This window comes from Ictidomys tridecemlineatus, chromosome 1, assembly GCF_052094955.1.
Source record: "Ictidomys tridecemlineatus isolate mIctTri1 chromosome 1, mIctTri1.hap1, whole genome shotgun sequence".
Lineage (NCBI taxonomy): Eukaryota > Metazoa > Chordata > Mammalia > Rodentia > Sciuridae > Ictidomys > Ictidomys tridecemlineatus.
This window is the reverse complement of record NC_135477.1, coordinates 50,583,875-50,597,538: the sequence shown is the minus strand read 5'-3', so window position 1 is coordinate 50,597,538 and position 13,664 is coordinate 50,583,875. Positions and strand designations below refer to the sequence as shown.

The 13,664-nt window shown below is 59.5% G+C and overlaps 1 protein-coding gene across 6 annotated transcripts in view; it reads left to right on the top strand.

Moving 5' to 3' along the window:
* Cdh23 (cadherin related 23) overlaps nucleotides 1–13,664 on the top strand; it is a 377,491-nt gene that overhangs the window by 47,994 nt on the left and 315,833 nt on the right. For all 6 annotated transcript variants that reach the window (XR_013435513.1, XR_013435512.1, XR_013435514.1 and 3 more), the window contains exon 3: nucleotides 1,144–1,221. Coding sequence is in view for 3 of the 6 variants with exons in the window: in XM_078040863.1 (XP_077896989.1) it covers nucleotides 1,144–1,221 (78 nt within the window). In the remaining 3 variants the exon portion in view is untranslated. The remainder of the gene's footprint in view (nucleotides 1–1,143; nucleotides 1,222–13,664) is intronic.

Here is a 13,664-nt window from a genome sequence, read left to right as displayed (position 1 = left end):
TTGGTCCAGGGCCCTCCCTGATTCCCCCCTCCTCCCTCTCTGGGAGCCTGGCCCAAGCTCAGAGGGAGCCTGGCTCAGCAGGAGCGAGGGAGGGGACCTGGAGGACCCCAGGAACCCTCGTGGGAAGTGCTGCACACGTCACCCCCAGGAGCTGGGCCAGCTGCCTCCTGGTTGGCAGAGACGGAGGGGGACGTCCTCTCACTTGCTTCCTGGGACTGTGGTGTGGGTGGCTTCTCTAGACACCAAGTTCCTCGGCCCGTGTGCCTGTCACCCTGCCCCCACCTCAAGGCTGTCAAAATGGCCCTGGTGAATGGGACGAGCTTTGAGGTCTGGGTGCCTGTGTGGCCTCTGCCACTTGCAGGCCGCCTATGGAGTACGCAAAGCAAGTCACAAGTTACGTGAGGCCCCTAAGCCTGGTTTCCACAGCGAACTGGGACGTAGAGCAGCTGCCTCCCGGTCACTGGATTCGGTGATTGAAGGGCCTGGCACGAGGAGCGGTTCTGGAAGGGCAGCTAGCACAGTTATGTCCTCATTATTATTTATCAAGTGGGGTTCGCTGGCCGTTCCTTCAAACAATGAAGGTACATTGAGGGCTCTCTAAGTGCCGGGCCTGCTCTGGGCACCAGGGATTCTGCGGTCAATGGAGCACTTGACCTTGCAGAACTCCTGCTCTGCCCACTGCCCGGGAGAAAGCAGCCCGGTGAGTTTTACCACTTGCAGCACCACATTAGGAGCACAAAAAGATACAGGCGAAGTTCATTTTGAAGACAGTTTACCTGACGCAGTGCGTCCAAGTGCCGCGGGTCAGTGGTAGTGGAATGGTCAACGCGATGCTTGGCGTTCACTTCTCTTCCAGTCCTGCGACATGGCCCCCAGCCCACCCGCCTCTCATTGAGGCCAGAGCTCAGCATCCCCCTGTGACTGGGGGCCTGGCCGGCTGCACAGACTGACAGCTGCCACCTGCCTCCTGGTGTTATTTCCATTTGCTTCAAGGCAGGATAGTGACCCACAGGGTCCTGGGAGGTTGACCATGGCACTGGACACAGGTTCAGTGTCCTTCGAAGCCCCCGCCCTGCATCGCCTTCTAGAAGGCGTGGGGCTGGCGTGGGGCGCTGGCTGACCCTCTTGTCCTCTGACTTCCAGGTCAGGTGAACCGGCTGCCCTTCTTCACCAACCACTTCTTTGACACGTACCTGCTGATCAGCGAGGACACGCCTGTGGGTGAGTTGGCCCGTGGCCGGGGGCGAGCCTGGTGGCATGGGGTGATCCCACAAGTGAAAGGGATCCAGAGGTTGGGATCAGCTTCCACCTATCAGTGGAATAACTTGCGTGGCGTTTGGGTGCCTCCGGGGAGTCCACTCCCAGCCTTGTGGACATCTGAAGGTGGCCGGTGGCTGACAACTTTAGTTGGTCTGTGACCCTTTGTGGTTGATGCGATGCCGAGCTTTCTGCCCTGTGCGTCCGTCCCATCGTTCGTGGTGGGAGGTGCCCGTGAGCACCCTGCTGCCCACCCTCCGCCCCTGCTGTCCGTGGGGCCTGAGCAGACCGCTGCGCTCAGCAGGTGGAGGCCGTTTGGCAGGGGTGGCCGGGCCTGGCTGGCGTGTGTCTGAGAGCAGCAGGGACCGCTCCCTCGGTCCAGCGGGGCTTTGTCTCTAGGATCCTTGGACGGCCTGTGTGGAAAGTGGCCATTTCTTTGGCCTTGTGAGGATGGGCTTTAGGGCTGGGGCGTGGGGACCTGGGTGTTTGGGGGGCTGTCTAGGAAGGGGGGGCCTGCTTCTTTGGAAGGCTCTTGCAAAGGCTTCCCTCCCCTTCCGGGATGGAGAGCACCCGAAAGCCCCTGCAGCCCCACTGAGCCGTCGGCTCCTGCAGCACTGGGTCGGGTGTGTTTGGGGGTCCTGGATTTGGACATGGCTGTCCTCTTTGGGCGGGTTTTATCTACGTGGCTCCTCCCCCACCCAGTCTTGGAGTGGAACTGGCATGGGACGAGCAGCGTGGGCACCCAGTACATGAGCCCAGGTAAATGCACGAACAGTTGCAGCGCTGGCCACCAGTGAGCCCTCTCTTCCTTCATCCAGTTCATCAGATAAGGATGGGGGTCCCTGAGCCAGGCCCGGGTGCTGTGGACGCAGAGGGGATGGAGACAGATGGATAAAGAGATCAGGTCCTGAGGAATAGGGCGTGAGCCAGCTGACTGGTTAAGTCCCCCTGAGGGATGGCAGGAGGAGGGTCATCTCCCTGGAGGCAGGAGAGGTTTGTGGGAGGTGGCACCTGAACACGTCCTCAGAGTCCCTTCCTTTGGCTTCACACACTAGTTCTACCGCTGGCTTTTCTAAGTGGCCACTTTGGCCTCATCCTGGAGGATGCCCCTCTGTGGTGGAGTGTCTGTATGGGGCAGGTAGATGCCAGAGGCGGAGGTGTGGCCAGCGGCTCACCGAGCCCGGAGCTGGCTGGGGTGGGAAGGCCTTTATCCGGAGCCCTGCTGGCTGGGCCCCCTGCTGAGACCCCACAGGGCATGCTCAGCTCAGAGCCTGGGGTCCTCGGAGGCCAGTGAGGCAGCCAGAGTGATGTGGGGTGGGGTGGACACTGCTTGGCCAGTGCTGACCGTGACAAGGACACCCACCCAGGGAGCCCTCCAACAGGCCCTGCTCCTGTCACCCTTGGCTCTGGCTCTCGATTGTCTTTTGCAAACGCTGGCATCGATTGGTCCCCGGGAGCAGCTCCCAGGACTCAGCCCTGTGAAGGCTGCACTTGGCAGTCACAGCGGGGGTGTCTGTCTAGTGCTGCGGGATTGATCCCCGGCTCCAGGGAGCCTCGGGCTGGAGAGGGGCCTCGTGAGCTGGAAGTCCGCTCCCGCTCACCCTCTGGGCAGGGGGTGGCGCTGACCAGCCCCGCGCCTCCTGGCTCCCTCCCTTCCTTTCGCATCAGGATGGAGACAGCAGATCTCTAGCCTGAACCCCAGGAGCCGGTTTCCATTCCTCGCTGTGTGACCTTGGGCGCTGTGTGACCTTGGGCGCCGTGCCTCACCATTCTGGGTCTGTACTTTTCCATCTCGCCCATGAGCAGTCCCTGGAAAGCTGGCCAGTGCTGGCCAGTGCTTTCCAGATCAGTCAGGCCTGGAGCCCTCCTCTGCGGACGTAGACTCCTGTGGAGGTGGCAGGCACCCGGGGTCTCTGACCAGCAGTGGCCTGAGGGTTGAGACGGCTTGTCCCGGACAGTGGCCCTTTGCTTCCAAGAGACTTGACTTGGAGGCGTGGCTCTTACTAACCACTGACCCTCTGGATCTCAGTGTTCCAGTCTGCACAATGGGGACAGAACTGGTGAGGTGTTTCTGTACCATCCCATGAGCTCCAAAGCCTCTGCCCTGGACTGCCTTGCTGTTCCTGAAGGGAGGAACTGTATGGGGCCCAGGGATGGCTGTGCTAGCCACGGCCTTGTAGGGGGACAGCCAGGCACACAGACAAGCTAGGTCCAGTGGGCTGGTCAACGCCTAGGCCAGACTAAACGTGTCAGCTCCCCAGAGGTCAGAGCTGGGGCGGACCACACTGCCAGCTCCAGGCTGGCCATCCACCTTGTGCTTGGACACCCTGGGACAGGGGCTCATGGTCTGACAAGGCAGCGGGCTTCTGTGCTATGGGAGAGTTCTGGAAATAAAAAAAAAAATCCTTCCTAATATTGTTATGAGATATGTCTCCTTGGAACTCCTGCCCATTGGGTCCAGTTCTCACTACTGGGGCGTTGCGGAAGAATAATACCACAAACATCATCTAATATATGGATTTTTTTTTTTAAAGAGAGAGCGAGAGAGAGTGGTAGAGAGAGAGAGAATTTTTAATATTTATTAATTTTTTTTTAGTTTTTGGCGGACACAACAACATCTTTGTTGGTATGTGGTGCTGAGGATCGAACCCGGGCCACAAGCATGCCAGGCGAGCGCGCTACCGCTTGAGCCACATCCCCAGCCCCCTACTATGTGGATTCTTATAACAGTTGCTTTCATTGGGGGCTCAAGGCAGTGTTCTATGTGATTTTAGGCCTTGATCCACTTTTAACTTCCCTTTCAGAACCTGAGGTGGGCCTGGTTCAGGCTCTCCGTGTGCAGTTTGTGTGGACGCGCTCCCCAGGGCTGGACGCTGGGCATCTGCCCCTCCCTAGCCTTCTGCACCTGTTCAGTATTTTTTATGCTCTTCCCTTAGTTCCCAGCGGCGGGCCTGTGGCTGGGGAACAGCACAGGAAGGCAGAGCCTGGCCATCGGAAATCCCTTGCCGAGGATGCATGTCCCCTCCCTGTCTCCGCACCCATCTCCTGCTCCAGTTCCCTCTGGGTGGTGTTCTTCTTGAAGAGCGTCCCCCAGCCGGAGAGACAGAAGCCAAATGAAGCTATTAAGTAGCTCTGCCTTCCCGGGTTTGTAAACGTCACCCACTTCCCCAGACAGGCCCCTGGTCCCCCTGTGACTTGCTGCAGATGGGGGCATCCGTCGTTGGCAGCGCAGCCAAGGATGAGTGGGGCAGGACACGGGAGGGGCAGCTCGGTGACTCCACCCCTGGTCAGGCTGGATGGAACGCCCAGCTGTGAATGGCCACAGGCCCCTGTAGCAGGAGGGACAGGGCTGCAGGGGTGCTCCTGGATCTGCTCCAGACACCCTGCCGGTGCTGCTCAGGGCAAGGTCACCACTTACCTCCACGTTGCTAAGTGCGATCGTAATTCCCAGCCCTTGTGACCTGCCAGCAGTTGATTGTCCCCCTCTAGAAAGCCCCACACCTTCCCCACCTCTGGACTCTGGGACTCAGCTCTCTTGTCCTCTCCAAGTCCTCACTCCCCTGGTGATCATCTGTCCTGCGCGTGAAACTCGCCTGCTCACAGCTCCGTCGGCTGCGCCTCCTGCCTGCGCCTCCTGCTACAGAGGCTCCTGGGAGGAGGCTCCAGTCTCCCTCGTCCCCCACTCAGCCTTTCTGGGTGTTTGAGCCTCAACAGGTCGGAGGGAACTCCTGCCCTCACCCCCAGATACCTGCCTCCCCGCAGCCTGTCCTGCTGGGTTAGCTCAACTCTGTGCTACCTCTGGCTCAGGCTTGAGACTCAAACGCCTCATCTCCTCATCCTTCTTGCCTCTCATCTAAGCCAGGAAGTCCTAGTGGTTCCATCTTCAAAACGGCCCAGAACTTTCTTAGCTCTCCCCATTCCGCTCCCACCACCGTGCTCCACGCCCAGATCACCCCCGCCGCCCCCCAGTCTCGGTGGCCTCGCTGCCCAGCCCTTTCTCCTCCTAGCAGCGGAGGCACAGCCTGTTCCTGATGTCAGCTCAAGTCCTGGACCAAAGCCAGCGCTCTTAAATGACACAGTGGCAGTCCGGCCGCCACCCTCAGGCCTCACCTCCTTCCCTCCGCTCCACGGGGTGGCTCCGCTTCAGAGGCACTGGTTTCCTTGTTGTCCCTTAAGCGTGAAGGCAAGTCCCTCCTCCAGCCTCCATAGCAGCTGTCCCTGCTGCCCGGAACTCAGGGAGCCTCCAGGACACGGGCTGAGTTAGTTTGCATGCGCTCCCTGGGGGTGGCCTTCCTGGGTCTCTGCAGGCAGGAGCTGAGAGCTGCTTCTCTGGCTCCCCTCTTGGACCATGCATGCTTCTAGGTGGACCAGGCCACCTCTGTGTCCCCAGAGCGCAGCTCTGTGCCTGGCTGGTATCTGGAACTTGGGGTGCTTTAGGCAACGACTGGACTCTGGGATCGCGTGGGACCCTCTTCCAGAGCAGGGGCTGCAGGCTGGCTCCATGCCACCCACTGTCCCCCCTGGAATCTCAGCCCAGGTGCCCCCCTTGCCGGGGTGTGACAAGGGGGAGGCGTTGGTGGTGACCGGGTGGCTGCTCAGGGACTGGGCCCAGGAGAGTACTTTCCCCAGATGGCGCCGCCGCGGTGCGTGTCCATGGTTGTGTGCGGCCAGGCCTGTGCCGTGCCAGGGTCCTGTTTGATCATCCCAGATGGAGCTGTACGTGGCATATTTGCTGGGGACCCTCGGGACACTGAGCGCTGTCTGGGGGAGGGACACAGGGTTAGCAGCAGGGAGGTCGTGTTGGAGACACCCAGGAGCTCTAGGGGGATCCTCGAGGGCGGGGAGCCTTGGTGCCTTGGTCACCCCCCTCAGAGCTCAGGCCATGGAGGGGACAGTGCCCCGTCCCAGCTCTCAACAGCCCCAGCTAAAAGCCTCCCAGCGTCCACAGGAAGGAGCAGAACCGTGCATCCCAGCCCGGCGCCCACCCTGCCCACGGACACCTCCCTTCAGCCCTGCAACCGCTCTGCCAGACTCCTTACGCTCTGCTCCACCACCCACTGTGCCAGGCTGGGGGCTTGGTCCACACACACACCCCCCTTTTCCTTTCCAACGGTGCAGATTCCTGCTCCCCTTTCAAGTGTGGCTCGCGGGTCCCCTGTCCGTGAGGCCTCCCAGCCTCCCCTCCCAGGCCTCGTCAGCTGGTTATTTGTGTGTGACTCCCCTCCGCGGGCCGCGCGCCCCTGGACTCCCCACTGGACTATTAATTTTTACATATTAACTTTATTAATATCGACATTACGATTAATGATCACTTGAGTATTTATGTACAAGATAAGACAGCGGTGGTGACATTAGCCATGGTTTATTGAGTGCCGGCCTCCTGCAGGGCCTCCGTTAAGCACTCTGGATGCACGGGCCCCTGTGGACTCACCGTGACCCTCCTCGTCAGGTGGCATTATCTCCTGCCCACAGCTGGGCCGCTGCGCCTCCGTGTCCTCCGTGCCAAGTACGGTGGCAGCACGAGGTGGGCCTCAGCGGCTGCCTGGTGAACGAGTCGCTGGAGGAGTGACTGAGTGGCTGTCCAGCGTCTCTTCTGATCCTCCTCCCCTTGGCCCCCGTCCCTCTGTTTGTCACTGAGGTGGGGACACAGGAAGCCGACTTCCCCAGGCAGAACCCCCAGCACCCCCAAAGCATCTTGAGCCACAATTAAGGTGATAATGCTCATGCTAATCACCTCCAGGAGTAAATTAGTCTTGTCAGGAGCCATTAAGGAGGAAGCTCGGGATTCATTAGGATGGATCGGCCCGGGCAGCGCCAGGCACCGCTGCCAGTCGGCGCTGATTAATTTCTCTGCAAACTCCATCAATGCCCAGCTGTTTCGTCTGGACCCAGGGAGAGCGATTTTCAGGTGGGCTGACCCGGCGTCAGGATCTCAGCAGACAGAGGAGCTGGGTGCCCACAAGCTCTCCCACAGAGTGGGCACCGGTGGGGGAGGGCGGGGGATGGGTCTGCAGGAGGCTGACCCTCAAGGCTGGGGAGGAGGCCGCCGAGCTGGGACTCAGGGCAGACAGGAAGCAGCACTGGGAGAGCTGTCCAGGAGGAGTTTGGGCTGTTCTGAGACTAATGTTCTGGAAGGGACTGTCCCTCCTCGCTGGACTTTCTCCCCTTGGCTCTTTAAATGGAGGAAATTGTCTCTTGGGAGAGGCTGGAGGACCACAGGGTGGGGGCGGGGGGGAGAAGTAATTTTCTGTTCCCCAGATGGTTCTTTAGGACTGATGTGGCCAAGGGAAGGACTGGGGTGGCCCTTAGCTAGGGCCGGAGGAAGCTACAGGAAGTGCAGGGCTGGGTGTGCCGTCTGGGTGGCCTGGGCTTTCCTGCCAGCCACTGCACAGAGGCCACACAGCCCCGTGTGTGGCAGCAATAAGGAACACAGTGTGTGCGGCCGGGGGTACGTGCCCAGGGGAAGTGACTTTGTCTGATTACAGCGAGGTCAGGGGCACTTCGCCCCCCCCCCCCCGAGTCCTCACTGCCCCGGGAGGGCCCCCACGAACCCCGAGGGTTTCTGGCAGAACATGACCACGGCTTTAACCAACAGCCCCACTTGACAGATGGAGAAAGTGAGGCCCCGGCTCCCAACTCTGCCTCCTACTAACCGCAGCCTCGGTTTCCTCATCTGCATGATGGGGTTGACACCAAGCTCCCCTCTCGGGGTTGTGTGCCTGTTGAGTGAGCCGATGGCGAGGCCCTGAGGACCCTCCCCGGCACCAGCGAGTGCTCAGGGGTGTACGCTGTCATTGGAACCGTTTCCCTGTGAGACTCTGTAAACTTCAGTGTATCAGACAGGCTTCCAGACTGCCCGCTGAGAACCCGCCCCTCACTGTCCGTTCCGTGGGATGGCCACTGAGGCTCCCAGAACTGACAGGAACTAAAGGACCCAGCCTGGACATCGGCCAGACAATCTGGCCAGGCGGTCACTGCTGTCACCGTGAGTGAGCTCTAGCTCTTATGGCCCAGGCAGCAGTGTCTCGGTGGCCAAGCCCAAGACGTGACTGTGCCGGGCAGCGGAGGGCTGGGACATGGCGTCTCCCCCATGCAGCTGCGCCAGAGGAGAGTCCCCAAGGGGGCGAGGCTGGGCAGAGACAGAGACCTCATTATACTGTCCAAGAGCATCTCAGCATGGAGGAGGGGACTGTACTTTCAAAACACAAGTGAAATGAATCCACAGCTTTTAAAATTAAAAAAGAGAAAGTCCTTGTTCCTGCCCCCAAGATCATGTTGAATGTCACCCATGGGCCCTCCCACACTCAGGGAGCTCCGGTCTAGACAAGTGGGCTTAATTCTGATATTTTTTAATCTTTTTATTTTGAAGTAATTTTAGACTGACAGAAAAGTTGTAAGAATAGTACAAAAGCTGCCTTCGCCACTGACATCCTCTATAACCACAGTGCAATTATGCAAACCAGAAGGCGACGCTGAAACACGGCCATTCACGATGGAGGTCATGCAGGTTTCACCCGGTTTCTACTGAAAGAGCTCTCCTTCTTTTTCTGCAGTAAGATTATTTTTAAATCACTATTTTTTTTTTTTTTTTGGCTGTGGGGCTGTTTGGGCTAGTGGAATCTCACCCAGAACCTCGTCCGTGTCTGTAGATACACACGTGTAGTCTTAGGTTCATTCATTCATTCAGCAAATGCTTGCCCGGGTGTGGTCCATACGTCGGGCCCGGTTCCAGGGCCTGGGAACATGAATGAACCAGACAGGAATTCCCGCCCCAAAGGAGCCGACCTATCGCGGGAGGCAGACAGGCCCCTAGGAGGGAAGTACAGAGTCTGGGGGTAGAGATGGGCGGGCGCGGTGGCACCGCTTACAATCCCTGCAGCGCCCGGGAGGCTGGGGCAGGAGGATCGCGAACCAGTCTCAGCAACTTAGCGAGGCCCTAAGCAATTCTGAGAGAACCTGCCTCTAGATAAAATTTAAAAAGGTCTGGGGATGTGGGTTCGTGGTTAAGGGCGCCTGGGTTCAATCCCCCCCCAAAAAGAAAGAAAACAGTGACAGGTGCTAAGGAATAACGCCCTCTGGGTCTCAGCAGACAGAGGAGCTGTGTGCCCACACACAGGGTGAACTGTAGGGGCATAGTAGCCCCCCTCTGCTTTTACCTCACCAGGAGGATCCTTGGGGGGCTCAGGATGAACCCCTAAGGACTCCGTGGGACAATCTGATGACCCCTAAACTGGCCAGTCTCACTTTACGGAGGGAGAAAATGAGGCCCAAGAACGGGAAGCTGGCCCAAGGTCCCCCCCAGTTACTCTGGGATCTGGACAGCAGCCTGCCCTGACCTCACACACCAGGGCAAAGCAGGCAGGGGCCCTGCAGTGCAGTCCCGGGGCCTCCAGTCCTGCTGCGGTGTCCTTCTGCCTGGAGGCCCCGAGCCTGGGACTTGCAGCTTGTGCCCTTGGACACACGGGGTGGGCATGAGGGGAGCAGGTTTGGGACACGGCCATAATAACACTAATGATAATGATGACGGGCCACCTGTCATCGTGGTTGTGCCCTGAATGCCATGCACTGGACACCTGTGCTGGGAAGTGGGTGGGGGAGGCTGGGGGAGGGTGGGGACACACACATTCCAGATATCTGGGGAAACAGCGGCTTTCTTGGTTCGCGCACTACTGAGTCTGGCCTACACGTATCTTCCTGCTTCTTCACTGCAAACCAAAAAAGGTGAGTCTTATAGCCTCCATTTTACAGATGAGGAAGCAGAGGCTCAGAGAAGTTAAGGAATGTGCACAGGGTCACAGAGCTTATATAGGATGGAAATTGGACTTGAACTCAGTGCTGCCTGGCCTCAAAGCCTGTGCACTTAATCAGGGCTCTGGGATTCTGTATGTGGTCTTTGCTTTTAAAGAGTTCTAGTCTGGAGGAGAGAAAGAGCCCAGTGGTACGTGAACAGCCCACCCTGGGAAGCTCCCCAAGTGGGGAGGAGTTTATTCAGGGCACAGGGACAGAGAAGGTGGCCTAGGAGAGGGGCACTGGGAGGTTGGGTGTTGACCGGCTAAGACCACACTTCAGAAGGTGATGGGGTCGGTCCGGGGCCAGCTGTGGAGCCAGCGGGTTGTGTTGTCTTGGACGGCAGAACTAGGTGGTTGTGGTGAAAACTAAAAATGACACCAGTGACCAGTGCTTGCATCTTGCTAGCTTGGCCACCTAGATTGTCCCACTTGGTCCTCGGGAACAGTGGAGTCTGTGGTGTGTGGCCTCCTGTTTCAGGCCCACAGAGAACAAGCAGGACACCCCCGGCCCCCGGCCAGGGAGCTACAGAGCCGGCTCGAGGCTACCTTGGTCCTCCCACCCCTTTGCTGCCCAGCAAGACCCTGTGGGTCGCTCCTCAGCCTGTCCCAGGAGAGAGCCTCGGTGGCTGTGCCTGCCCCCTGGGCGGGCGGGTGTGTGTTGGGCCACTGTATTCAGGAGGGGATTTGCCATGCAGCTCAGGGGCGGGGGCTGACCAGGGCTCTGGCTCTGCCCCCTGCACAGCTGTGTTGGGAGCTCTTCCCAGTCCCTTGGAAGATGCACGTCCACGGTGGACATGCTCTGTGGAGCCGGAAACGCTGCTGCCAAATGACTCTGGGGACAGTAGACCAAAGCAGGAGATGAGCCAGGCCATTTGCTCTGGGGTCCACGGCCTTTTCCAGTGACCAGTGGCGAGGCAGGCAGAGACCTGGGCCAGCTGTGCCTGGCTGGACAGCAGACACCCCTGGGCGGGGCGGGGGCTGGCAGATGAGCTGGGGGATGAGGATGTGCCCAGCTTGCTGCCACCTGGGAGCACCGTGCTCCCTGGGAGCTGCCCGAGGTGTGAGTTACGGGAGCCGAGAGCTGTCCAGCTGGCTGGAGAGATGGTGGCCAGCACAGCCGACTTTGAACTTGCCATCACTGCCCTGTCCCTCCTGTTCTTCATACACCTCAGGGGACCTGGGAGCTGACTGTCCAGCTGCAGCTTGGCCAGGAATATGAGATCAAGCCATTTTGTCATCCCTGAGCAAGAAGGGACTTGGGCGCCCAGGACAGTTGACTCCTTGCAGCAAGGTTCTCCCTGAAGGTCGCCTCACCTGGTGCCGCCCCCTGCCTCTCCTCCACCTGGGCAGGGTCACCAGGCACGGGAGGGGAGCCCCTCTACCCTGGTGCAATCCCAGCTCTACGACCAGGTGTGTGGCCCCAGGCGAGCTCCTTAGACTCTGGTCCCACCTTCCTCCTCTGCAAATGCAGATGGCCCTACTTCCCGGCCAGCTTCCCAGGGTGCCTATGAAAGACCCTGAACATGAAACTGATGTTCAATGATGGTCGTCGTTTTAGTTCAGCAATCTGTCTCTAAGGGTCTCCTCTTCAGAGAAGCCTTCTCCTCCTTCGCCAGCAAACGTCGACTGTGTCACCCGCCACGTCACTTTTCTCTGCCTTAGTTGACTTAGCAGGGAAATGGGGGTAGCGATGACACCATGTCTTGGCGTAGGGTTGAGGCAAAGGCTGAATGAATGAAATGCACGTGTTTGGCACATTGAAAGCCCTTGTTGTTATTGGCTGGTACTTTTCCCATCTGGGCAAGCAGCAGCGTTGGGAAGGAACCGATGGTCTGTGTTGCTACGGCCCACTGGACTGACACGTGACATGTGGCGTGGCTTTATGCAGTACTCTTCCAAGGGACCTTTTTGTCTTCCAAGTGGAAGAGACGCTGAGATCCCTACTTCCCCCTCCCAGCCAGGCCAGGAATCCCCTTGGCACAGCTGGGCTCTTGCAGAGGGGGGAAGCTCCCGCAGTGAGTGCCACTGGCTTGCTGGTGGACAGGCTGCCCCCGCTCCCACCTGGCCTGCCCCACAGCTCCCTGGAGTCACTTGCCTCTCTTCACATGGTGGCTGCCTGGGGCCTGCTCTTGAGTCTGCCCTCCGCGCTCTGGAGACGCACAGCAATTGCGGGCACTCGGGACAGGCTTTGCTTACCTTCTCCCTTGTCGCCTTACCTGTGTGCCAGGCACTGTGGTAAGGACTTTCTGCACACCTTGAAAAATAAATTGATTCCATTCTCACAGTGCTCCATGAAGCAGGTGGTCAGGAAGCCCATTCTGCTGATGAGGAAGTCCACGGACAGGTTGTAACCTGCCCTTGGGCTTCATAACTGGCCAGCCTGAATTCAAGCCCAGGTCTCTGTCCCCCATACCCCGCCCCCTGTCCTCTGGCACAGATCAGAGCCAGCCTGCCAGGTAAGGCTCCTCACTCACCAGCTCCGGTCCCTGTCCTGCTATTTCATATCACTCAGACGGAGGGGACCAGAGCCCCAAACCTGGGTCCCCTCTGGCCCTTGCCCTCGGCAGGTGGAGGGGCATGCCCAGTGTCACAGTGCTGCCCGGGGCCCTCCGTCCCGGGCTCTTACAGCAGGACTGTGGGTAGCGGGCCTCAGCTCTCCCTGGGCTTGATTGAGCCCTTGGAAAGGATAATTCAAGATGAATGCGCTGGCGTCCGCCCGGGAGCAAGACGAGGGATTATTGAGTGTTGAACCTGCTTCTCCGCATCGGCTGCTTTACGAGCTCTCTGGAGAAACCCTGTGTTGTAGATAACTCAGGCCTGACGGCCGGAGGCATTTGTCTCCCACGGTCCCTCGAGAGCGCTGCCAGCAGGGTCCCGGCACCCGGCTCACCCTGTCTGGGCCAGAAACGGCTTCCAGCCTCACTGAGGGTGACCGCTGTTCCCCACCCTGCTCTTCCCAGCCCCCTCTCACCCTGTGCTGCCCCAGAATGTGAGTGGGGATGGTGGTGCCCGGCTGGCACGTCCCTGTGTGGCCCATGGCCCGACTGCCCCGGACAGCCCAGGAGGGAGGAGGTGAGTCACCCCAGGGTGGCCCAGCCTCCCTGCTCAGGACACCCCGTCTGCAGCTGGCATGTTCTGTGGGAGATCAGAAGGGACCCCAAGGGCAGGGACTCAGTTCACTATTGGGAGGTGACAGACCGGGGTGTGAAGTCAGGGGCGCGACCCCTCAACTCAACCCTGGCCACCCTCGTCAGGGTGGCTCCTGCAGTCCTTCTGCACTCCAGGGGACCACCTGGGGTGACGGGGAACAGTCGTGACCTCAGGGGCAGGCGCCCCTTGTCGGGTAGGATTCCTGGGATGGGCAGGGGCTCCCCTGGGAGCTGGGCCTGGGCTGGCACAGGGGTCCAGCTCTATCTGATGACTTCAGTGTCTGTCCCAGCCCAAGAGCACATCCATCCTGGCCACCCCAGCCTAGGTGGGGAGGCCGTCTGAGGAAGAAGGTGACCCCAAGGCACCTAGGGGACAACATGGGGTAGGTGAGTGCAGGGGCAGGGACTTGTATGCAGCAGGAGCCCAGAGCCCAGTGCTGGGGCCCTGCTAGGGTGTGGCGAGACACTG